This window comes from Leopardus geoffroyi, chromosome X (assembly GCF_018350155.1).
Source record: "Leopardus geoffroyi isolate Oge1 chromosome X, O.geoffroyi_Oge1_pat1.0, whole genome shotgun sequence".
NCBI lineage: Eukaryota > Metazoa > Chordata > Mammalia > Carnivora > Felidae > Leopardus > Leopardus geoffroyi.
Window position 1 is genome coordinate 90,530,229 of NC_059343.1, and position 10,971 is coordinate 90,541,199.

Consider the following 10,971-nt stretch of genomic DNA (forward strand, 5'->3'; position numbering starts at 1 on the left):
CTGGAATAAAATCTTATATGAACATGAAAATACAAAGATAGATAGATAGATAGATAGATAGATAGATAGATAGATAGATAAAAGGAAAACGCAGAGCTGCTTTGGGAGGGGAGGACTGACAGCCCCTGACAGGACTCCTTGGAACCCCCGGTTCAGCTGAATGTTTGAACCACTGGCGTTTTCAGTGAATGAGTGACAGTTGAGGCCCATCCCCCTCCCCCCCCCCCCCCCCCGTCAGTTGCTCATTCAAGCCAGCCTCTGCCCAGCGTCACCTGTCATCTGAAAATCTTTCCTTGCCAAAGGTTTTCCAGGGTTATATTCAGGTCTATTGATAAATTGATTTCAAGAAAAGAAGAAACACCTACTCTGTGTAAGTTTTGAGCCCTTAGTACAAAGATGAGTAAAGCACACATGCCTCAATCATTTACATGCATTACATATGTGTTCATATGTATGGTAGGGGGCAGGGAGATCAGTTCACAAATACATAGAAAATGTAGAATGTAATATATCCCATAAGAGGGGTGCCTGGCTGGCTCAGTTGGAAGAGCATACAACTCTTGGTCTTGGGGTCATGAATTCAAGCCCCACGTTGGGTGTAGAGATTACTAAAAAAAAAACAAATACTAATAAACTTTTTAAAACGTGTGTGTGTGTGTGTGTGTGTGTGTGTGTGTGTACATACACCTCCAGTAAGAACAAAAGGCTAAACATATTCAAGGGGGGGAACTGCATCAGTTTGGGGGGAAAAAGAGATGAAGGAGGAAGTAGAACCAGCTGGAAAGATTTCACAAAAACCATAGTAGTTGAGATAGGTAGGTTTTCAAAAGGAAAAGAAAAAGAGTGGAGAATGAGGACAGTCCTATCAGAGAGAACAAATGGATGAGCAAACGGACGGAAGCAGAACAGCACAGGATGGAGGTGAGAACCGGCCAGCAGGGTAGCAGGTGCCTGATGCTTTCCATGTAAGATCCTGCTCCACTTTGGGGATCTAAGTCAATGAGAAAACTGCATTTTTTTCAGAGCCAACTTCACTAGCATGTAGCTCTACTGTAAGAGTCACATGCGTATGATGATTTAACAAGTCAAGATTCACCCCCTGGCTATCGCATTAAGGGGATATGTCCTCTGCAGAAGAGAAAGGCTGAGTTCCTGGGTGGTAAATGGGTTAAACCGAGGTGGGAAATCTGGGTCTGACCTCGTATGTGCTATGAAGTGTGACTCTGAACAGGTCATATGACCTCTCACAAGCTCTGTATCTCTGTCTAAGCTCATATATAAAACAGGAATACTGCTTGCGCTACTTGGTGGCATTGTTGGGAGAATCCTTCCCCATGGCCAGCTTACATTCCATGGGCAATAATAATCAGTCTCTGGAATACATTCTCAAGTTTCTGGCCCCTCTCCCATTTTGTTGTACTTCTTCAGCTAAACTACACCTGGGCTGAATCCAATCCTCCACTGAAGTGTGCACCTGCACCCATGCAGCTGAATTTGGCTAGAAAAAAACTGGGCGTGCTGAGCGTCCCCCCTTCACCCCTATTTGAGAATGACCTGGTGGTGCTGCTCCACTGACTCTTCCCTCACCCACCCCGTTAATTTTCCCTGCTTGACTGAATCGTTCCCATAAGCATCGTAACAGGCTCTTACCTCTGTCACTTTAAAAACCATTCCCTCTCTCGGAAGCTCTTCTCTGGCCCCAGGCCCCTTTCTTCTCTTCGGGACTCCTTGAGAGTTGCCTACACTCTTCATTTCCCAGTCCTTTCCCCCTATTTCCTCTGGAACCTACTACTCAGGCTTTTACACACTACCACTCCACAAAAGTGCTCTGATCGAGGGCCCCAATGGCTTCCATGCCATCACATCCCAAGGTCAGTTAAGGCTCCCACTTCTCCCTCGATTCATCAGCAGCCTTTGACACAGCTGCCCCCCTGTTCCTCACTGAAACGACTTCACTTGGCTTCCAGGAGACCACAGTTCTTCCAGTTTTCTCCCAACTTCTCTAGCTGTTCCTTCTCAGTCTTCTTTGCTGCTTCTTCCTCATCTCCCTGACCTCTAAATGCAACAGTCCTCAGTCCCTGCCCCTCCTCTTGTCTTTCTCTCCACCCATGCCATGGGGATCCCATTTAGTCCCACAGCTTCAGATAGCATATATATATGGTGATGACTTCTAATTTTTCCCCCTAGCCTGGAGGTCTTCCTTAAACACCAGATTTCTCATCCAACTTCTTCCTCAACAGATCCCTATCAGTTAAATACCTCAGACTTAATATAATCCAAGTGGAGCTGCTGATCATCTGGCCTCACACCTGCTCCACCCAGCCTTGCCCATCTCTGTAATTCCAGTCACTCTGACCAAAAAAAAAAAAAAAAAAAAAAAAAAACCCTTAAGAGATTCACTTCCACTCTTCTTTCTCACACATTCCACACTGATCAGCAGCAAATCCTACCAGCTCTGACAAGACACATACCCAGTTGAACTGCTTCCCGCCACTTCCACTGCTACTGTACTGGTTTCAGCCACTATCATCGCACCTGAATAAATGCATTTGCCCATCTGATCTCCCTGCCTCCACTTTTATAACACATTCTAAACTCAGCAGCCAGAGTGCTCTGCTGCAAATGTAAGGTTGATTATGTCATTGCTCTGCTCAAAACCTTTCAAAGGATCCCCATAGGACCCCCTCAGTCCTCACTCTACCCAATGAGACTATGTGATCTTTCCCCTATCTCTGAAATTTCTGACTTCCTCTCCTACGCTTTCCCCTGGCTCATTCTGTTATAGTTCTACCTGTTACTTGCTGTTTCTGAAACACATCAGGCATGACCCTGCCTCAGGGCCTTTGTACACACTATTCTCTTTGCCTGGAATGTTCTTCCAAGATACCTGCATAGCTTATTCTCTCATCACCTTTTTGTCTTTACTGAAATACCACCTTCTCCAGCCATCCGAAAATTGCACCCCAACAACCTGCAGTCCCTTTCTCTGTTCTTCTCCTTAGCACTTATCACCAATATGACATATGCTTTCTTCTTCATATTTATTATTGACATCCCCATTAGAACATAAGCTCCATGAGACAGGGTTTACAGTTTGCTGCTGAACCCACAGTGATTACTGTGGTCTTTCCATGCATTAACAGTTCAATAAATTCGTTGACTGAAAATAAGAATATACATGGAACTACTCTAAAATAATAAAGTAAAAATGTATGCAAGGACCACAGCCTGAAGGCCACCAACCTTAGTCATCTTTAAGAAAGAAAATCACTCTCTATGTCAAAAATAAATAAAACATTTAAAAAAAGAAGAAAAAAAATCAGGGGGTGCCTGGATAGCTCAGATAATTAAGCTTCCAACTTCCGTCTCAGGTCATGATCTCATAGTTTGTTGAGTTCAAGCTCTGCATCGGGCTCTGTGCTGACACCTGGTAGCCTGGAGCCTGCTTCAGATTCTGTGTCTCCCTCTCTCTCTGCCCCTTCCCCCCTCACAATGTCTCTCTCTCTCATAAATAAACATTTAAAAAAATTTTAAATCACTTCTCCATGCCAACATTCTATGAGAGGGTATCCTGTTAAAATCTGTGCTAATTATAATCAATTTGAACATGTTCTTAGTCACTTAATAGAAAATATGGGGACGCTTGGGTGGCTCAGTCAGTTAAGCATCCAACTCTTGATTTCAGCTCAGGTCATGATCTGACTGTCATGAAATCAAGCCCTGCATCAGGCTCCATGCTAGGTGTTGAGCCTACTCAAGATTCTCTCTCTCCCTCTCAAAAAAAAAAAAGTATAAATCTGCCTGTTGCACAGAAGTGAAAGACTGCTGTTACAAAAGCCTGAAGGCTTGGGGTGCGCCTGGGTGGCTCAGTCGGTTAGGCGTACAACTTCAGCTCAGGTCATAATCTCATGGTTCGTGAGTTCGAGCCCCATGTCGGGCTCTGTGCAGACAGCTTAGAGCCTAGAGCCTGCTTCGGATTCTGTATCTCCCTCTCTCTCTGCCCCTCCCCAGCTTGCTTACTTGCTCTCTTTCTCTCTCTCTCTCTCTCTCAAAAATAAATAAAACATTAAAGCTTTTTTTTAAACAATAAAAAATAAATAAATAAAAGCCTGAAGTCTTGGGGCAGCTGGGTGGCTCAGTCAGGTAAGACTCTAGATTTTGGCTCAGATCATGATCTCACAGTTCTTGTGTTCAAGCTAGGCACGGGGCTCCACGCTGGCAGTGTGGAGCCTGCTTGGGATATTCTCTCTCTCTCTCTCTCAGCCCCTCCCCAGCTCACTCACTCTAAGGAAATAAATAAACTTAAAAAAAAATAAAGAAAAGCATGAAGGCTACACAATTGGTACTATGGGCTTTTTCGCCAATGCCTTTCACAAAGGTATGCTGTCCTTACATGTATGAAGAGTGATACTGCTGCCCTACCAGAGGACATGAACTCTCAGCTGTGCTTCCTTGAAATCAAGTAATTCATTTGTATGGCAACCAGGAAAGGGCAGGCCATCCTTTTCAGTCACAAAATAATTCACTGTCCCTGCTGATGTTTACCGTCCCACATGGAAATCAGATTAATAACTACATACTGAGCATTTACTATGGGCTAGGCACTGTGCTTGATCCTTTAGATGCATTATCTCATTTAATCCTTCAGGAAACCCCTTTGAGGTAGTCCCCTCATTTTACTGATGATGCAACTGTCTCAGAGAGATAATATGCCCAAGGCGACACAGCAAAGCAGGGATTTTGACCCAGGTCTAATAGATTTTAAAGTGTATGCTTTCAGCTATACTGTCTGTGACCCTGATCATACTGGTATAATCCAAATAGGTGAGAGTGACAAACGTTGTGTATGAAGAAATCCTGGCAGCAATTTTGAGCACTGATCTGTCCTAAATCCTAAGGCATTTTTATGGGTGGGGAAAAAAAAACCCTTTAGGCATCTAGTAAGTCCTAGAAGTCTTAGTGGAAAATCAGATAAAATTTTCTTTTACTTTTTGTCCTGAGGTCAAGTTTAATGTTAAGTATTTCATTCCAGTTACTTCAAACGCTCTCAGATAGTTAGGTTAAAACACAAAAGCATTAGTGATACATTTAAGCTTTAGTATATGCAAAGTAAACACATACTACATATTGATTAAAATCTGAATTTAAAAGAATAAATCATCTCCCCCAGAAGCATGTGACACAACATCAATTTAAGAATGAAAGAGAAAAACTCATAAACTGAAGTCGATTAATGCCAAGACATTTTTTTTTTCAGAAGTTTGAGAAAATGGAGTAAACCAAGCAAGGACCCATGCATTTGCCAACCTGAAATACGCAATAAGGACAAATTAACTTCACCTGTCCTTGCACAGGACTTTATCAAAATGTAAAATGCATCAATTTGAAAACCAATGATGAACTGTGTGAGTGCTACTTGAAGAAATCACATTTTCAAGTCACACGTTATTTAAGGATAATTTAAATACCAAATAAAGAAACAAGTTGCCTTCTGAAAAGGAGTAGCCATATGCACTGAACATTAAATCAGGAAACAATTATAAAATTTCAAAGAGATTAAACAGATAAAGCATACCTGTGGCTCTTTAAAAGATCATATTTCTACACAGATGTTGCATCACCAAGACTTTTGTAAAGGGGTGGAGTGCTTTTTTTTTTAAATCCTAGTTTCTTTCACACATTCTTTAAAAAGTTCCAAACGATATTAACATACAGGAGAAAGTCAAATACAATGTTAAAAGAATAGCTGCATTTGGTTAATGAAATCAAACTTTACAGGAGCTATATTACAATAGAATTCACTTAATATTTTAATAGTAAAACTTTAAAAATATTACTGTTTTAAGAAAATAAAAGGCATTAAAAGAATAGCTAGTAGGATCTTTTGCTGTTAGTCTGCAAGACTGAATCATCTTGTGAAAGATATAATCATCAGCCCCTTGTAAGTCTCACCTGATTCAAATTGACAGACCAATCTAATCAATATGGCATAATCTGTACAATCAAGCTTTAAATCTGATACATAGCAATTAGAAGAATACATTTGAAAACTGAAAAAGCAAAACAGAAACAAATACCTAGGGTGAACATATACATGCCCTATCCCAACACACTGCACCTGTGCCTAGCAAGCTATTTTTTTGACCAGCAGCGTCTCACAACTATGACTGATCTTTGGGTGCGTCTCTAACAAGATTAACCAAGCCTGTCTACTTCATCACCTGGAGAGTTATTAACTCCTGAAGTCTCCATCCTGCCAGTCTCTTCCCAGCTTTTCCCAGCAAAGAAAGCACCTCAGCTGCCATGTTGAAGATGCTCTTTCACACTGCAGCAAAAGTTCCCTCCCATAATGCCTTAAGAACATCCCCAGCATGCATCAGATTATGTTTTTTCTAGGTCATAGGATCTTGTAATTGGGATCCTATCTATATGTGTTGAAATAAGGTGATCTAATGTGTTGAAATGAGGAGATCTGGGAGCCAATGTTGCTGCCTACACATTTCACATACATTGTGTAATTATATATCTATTCCCCATTTTAAGTGATCACCACACACTTGATTTTTAAATATTATGAAGCTTTCAAAAGTCAGGAGTTGGTTGTATGGATTTTACCCAAAGCTTGCATTTAAGGAATTGTGAGGATAAACCATGCTAGTAATGGCCACATACTGACAAAGCATGATGTTACCATCCAACTTTATCAGACACCTGGAAAAGGGGAGAAAAACTAAGTTCCGAGAGGTACGTGTTTGGAGAAACATAAAAAAGGGTTCAGTGCCATAACGGGTGAGTAGATAGCACAGTGCCCATTTCAATGTTCTGCAGCTACTGCTGAAAATTAAATGCTACAGATCCCTGTAAACAAAACCTTGCTGCTAAATTAGGGGGCGCATCGCACCGTGGCGTAGCCTTTAATTTTGTCTGTAAAGTCTTCTATTGCCTAGGTAATTTTTCTCCAAAGGAACACAGTTATGGTTTTAACAGATGCTAATCAAAAATAATTGGGTTACACGGGGCGCCTGGGTGGCGCAGTCGGTTAAGCGTCTGACTTCAGCCAGGTCACGATCTCGCAGTCCGTGAGTTCGAGCCCCGCGTCGGGCTCTGGGCTGATGGCTCAGAGCCTGGAGCCTGTTTCTGATTCTGTGTCTCCCTCTCTCTCTGCCCCTCCCCCATTCATGCTCTGTCTCTCTCTGTCCCAAAAATAAATAAACGTTGAAAAAAAAATTAAAAAAAAAAATAATTGGGTTACAGAACTTCACTTTAAATTAGGGGAGTCTGGGTGGCTCAGTCGGTTGAGCATCCAACTGCAGCTCAGGTCATGATCTCACAGTTCATGAGTTTGAGCCCCACATTGGACTCAGTGCTGACAGCTCAGAGCCTGGAGCCTGCTTTGGATTCTGTGTCTCCCTCTCTCTGCTTCTCTCTCTCTCTCTCTCAAAAATAAATAAACATTAAAAAAATTTTTAAATCAAATTAACTTAGTTATAATAAATGTATTTTGTCCAAGTGAAAGTTACACAGACTGTATCTCCTGTCGTGTTACCTACTTATCAACAATAAAGTAATACAAACTGTAGGCTGCCAACCACAAGTATAGATTACAAAAAAAAAAATCTGTGACCAGCAGTAATACTCCCATAGTAATAACTTTGTGTAGCAGGGTGAATTTTGCAACTATACCTTTTTTGCCACATGACTTACCCTCCACGTTTGCTAGAGGAGCCAGTCTAACAGGTTAGTTCTTTGTTAATGTAGTTACCCAGTACTTTATACTGTTAAAAATTATGCAACAATGTAATCTTTATTTCTTACAAAATGGCCAAATAAGTCACTAAAATTCAACCCCATGGCCACCATGTGAAACTGGATGACCCTGTTTTGTTTTTTTTTAAAGCTCACTCTGCTCTTCAGTATTAAATACACCTTTATAAGTGAGACTAATAAAAGAACTCAAAGACTGATCAATCTGTTGAAGACTGAAATCCTGTAACCATTCAGTCAACTCTCAAATATTAGCACTGGTAAAGAGAAGGGCACCGATATTCCAAAGACAGATCATTCAAAATGTATATTATGGGGGGTGGGGTGCCTCACATTTTAGAAATTAAAAAATTATTAACTAAAGCATGTATTTATGAAGCTAAATACAAGGAGCCATGGAAAAGTACTCATAGAGTCAATGTCTCCATACTAGGGATGAGGAATACTTTCCATTCTGCTCTCTTCACGTTCATTTGTTTACCTGGCCCATGCATGTTTCACTAAGGTGAGGGAGGGAGGGAAATGGAATTCGGTATTTCTGTTTTGAAGTGTATTTTGGGATAAGCAAAGCCAAGCTCTGCCAATTGAAGAGGAGTCTCTAAAGTGTCAAAGACACTCCCAAGAACCTGTACACGCTCCTGAACACAACTGGCCATATGTTTCTGCTAATGCTTTTTGGCAACTCCCACTCTTTGCCTTGGTAGTTTTTTCTCTTACCTATCTAGATGGGCTGTAGGCCAATTGCTATAAATGTTTATCTATGTTTGCAGTGTGTGTGTGTGTGTGTGTGTGTGTGTGTGTGTGTGAGAGAGAGAGAGAGAGAGAGAGAGAGAGAGAGAAGGAGGGAGGGAGAGAGAAAGGAAACAAACTCTCTGTGGATAAATAAATTAACTATACAAGTCTGAATACTACTGCCCTCACAATGGAACCACAGTCTATTTCCCAAAGGAAACACTAACCTCACTGGTATCTTACTTCTTCTATCGATCCCGGCATAGTGTGCTAAGTAGCTGAATTCAGAGACAGTGAATTCAGGTCTGCTTATGAAAATTTCTGACCGCACTTAAGGTTTTTCTAATGCAAACTAATAATCGGTCGACTTTAGCACTGAGCTGTACAAGAACATCAAGTCTTGAATTTCTTTACACTTGCAATTCAAAAATAGTTATTAGCACATGAGAACTACCAGTTCAGTCTGTCTCAAGTTTATAACCTATTATAATTAAAGCGATTCGTAGAAAGACCAGAAATACAAGAGAGGCAGCATCGTATACAGGGTTTTGGTCCTGGTTCAGCAGCTTGCTGAACTGTAAGACCTGGAACAAATTAAATAACCTCTTGTCTGTTTCCTCATCTGTAAAATGAGAAAGCTGGGTTCTTATTTTAAGATATCACAGACCAGTAAGTTTTTAAAACAAAAAAAGGATGGTGAGAGAAATAACACAGCTGCCTTTTTTTTTTTTTTTTTTTTTGGCCAGGTATGGACATTTAAAACAAAACAAAACAAACAAAAAAAAAACCCTACCATTTGCTATCACCATCATTTCATAGAAGATAGAATGTATTTAATCCCCCAAATTAGATGGACAGATCTTATAATAACAAGTAATTGTGTAAATGGGAAGAGTTTAGCTTTAAGAAACAAATGGCCCATTGTCCTTACTCTCCTCACTTCACCGTGGACCAATAAAAACTCTTCACTGACCAGCGTTTGTCTGAAAATCAATGTTTGGTAAATACTAGACTAGATAATTTTCAACGTCCAAGACTCAAACATTGTGATTCTAATTTAAGTGCTCTGTTGCATTTCTTTGATTCCATGCTATGGTCTAGGGTAGATGCTTCAGCAAAGGACAGGACTAATACTTACAACTCTGAAAATCAGGAATATATTTAAGTCAGTTTTGAGAAACAGTAACTGGAATAAGGTTTAATTTATTAGGGAGGATATATGCTACTACAGATCTATCTTCATCAGTAATAATGAACCTCATTACAGATGAGGAAATTGATGCAAAGGGAAGCAAGATACCTTGTCAAAGACACTCAACAGCCTGTAAGCCTCAAGAGTCAGAACTGGAACTCCAATCTGTGAGTCCATGTTTTGGTATCACTCAAGGAAAAAGATTTTACTTAGATTTCAATTATCACCTCCCCTTTTATAAATGAGTGATGACGGTCTAAATTTTACAAGGTGTACAGGGTGAAAAGTTTTCCCACTTCACTTTTCCAAATCCTGCCTTTTTAAGACAAACATTGGCAGGGTTTTTCCACTACAAAATGAGTCAAGACGCCTGTTAGTATGGTTAAAACTTAATTTTCTCCAAAAGCTGATAAAATTACAAAGTTAGAATTTTTAAAGAACAAATACTTACGGATTTCCTTTTTCTCTCAAGAAGAACACGTCTATCTTCTTTGATTTCAATCTGCAATAAAAGACAATGCTTATGGCTACAATGACATGAGAAAAGAACTCCTTTAAAAAAAAAACAAAAAACTCAAGTGCTGTTTTGCATTACCTGTGCACCTTAGCTCATGATGAGCCAGGTATCAAAGGAAAACCAAGAAATGACTAGAGATGATCATCTGGCTAGAAGTAATGCTATTAGAATCTCAGAAAAGTAATTGAGCCTGATTAAGAAACCGTAGTCAAAACTCTATGGGGAAAAAATGGCAAGATTAAAAAATGAGTGGAGGGGGTATCTGGGTGGCTCACTTTGTTAAGCATCCAGCTCTTGGTTTCAGATCAGATCATGATCTCGTGGTTCATGAGTTTGAGTCCGGGTGTCAAGCTCTGTGCTGACAGTGCAGAACCTGCTTGGAATTCTCTCTCCCTCTCTCTCTCTCTGCCCCTCTCCCACACACACACACACACACACACACACACACACACACACACACACTCTCCCCTCTGTCTCTCAAAATAAATTTTAAAAACTTTAAAAAAAAATGGGCAGAGGAACTGAATAGACATTTTTCCGAAGAAGACATACACATGGCCAACAAGCACATGAAAAGGTGCTCAACATCATTCATCATCAGGGAAATGCAAATCAAAACCACAAAGAGCTATCACATCACACCTGTCAGAATGGCTATCATCAAAAAGACAACAGATAACAAGCGTTAGATGTGGAGACAAGAGGATGTGGAGAAAAGGGAAGCTTTGTGCACTGTTAGTGGGAATGTAAATTTGCACAGCCACTA

General features: G+C 40.5%; 1 protein-coding gene across 3 annotated transcripts in view; it reads right to left on the bottom strand.

Moving 5' to 3' along the window:
- Positions 1–10,190, bottom strand: part of ACSL4 (acyl-CoA synthetase long chain family member 4) — a 53,778-nt gene extending 43,588 nt beyond the window's left edge. For 2 of the 3 annotated variants that reach the window (XM_045472338.1, XM_045472336.1), the window contains exon 1: positions 10,140–10,190. Coding sequence is in view for 1 of the 3 variants with exons in the window: in XM_045472337.1 (XP_045328293.1) it covers positions 6,222–6,305 (84 nt within the window). In the remaining 2 variants the exon portion in view is untranslated. Of the gene's footprint in view, positions 1–6,221; positions 6,924–10,139 lie in introns of those variants that run through there. The other variant, XM_045472337.1, reaches the window with a different exon arrangement.
- Positions 10,191–10,971: the final 781 nt, after the last annotated feature.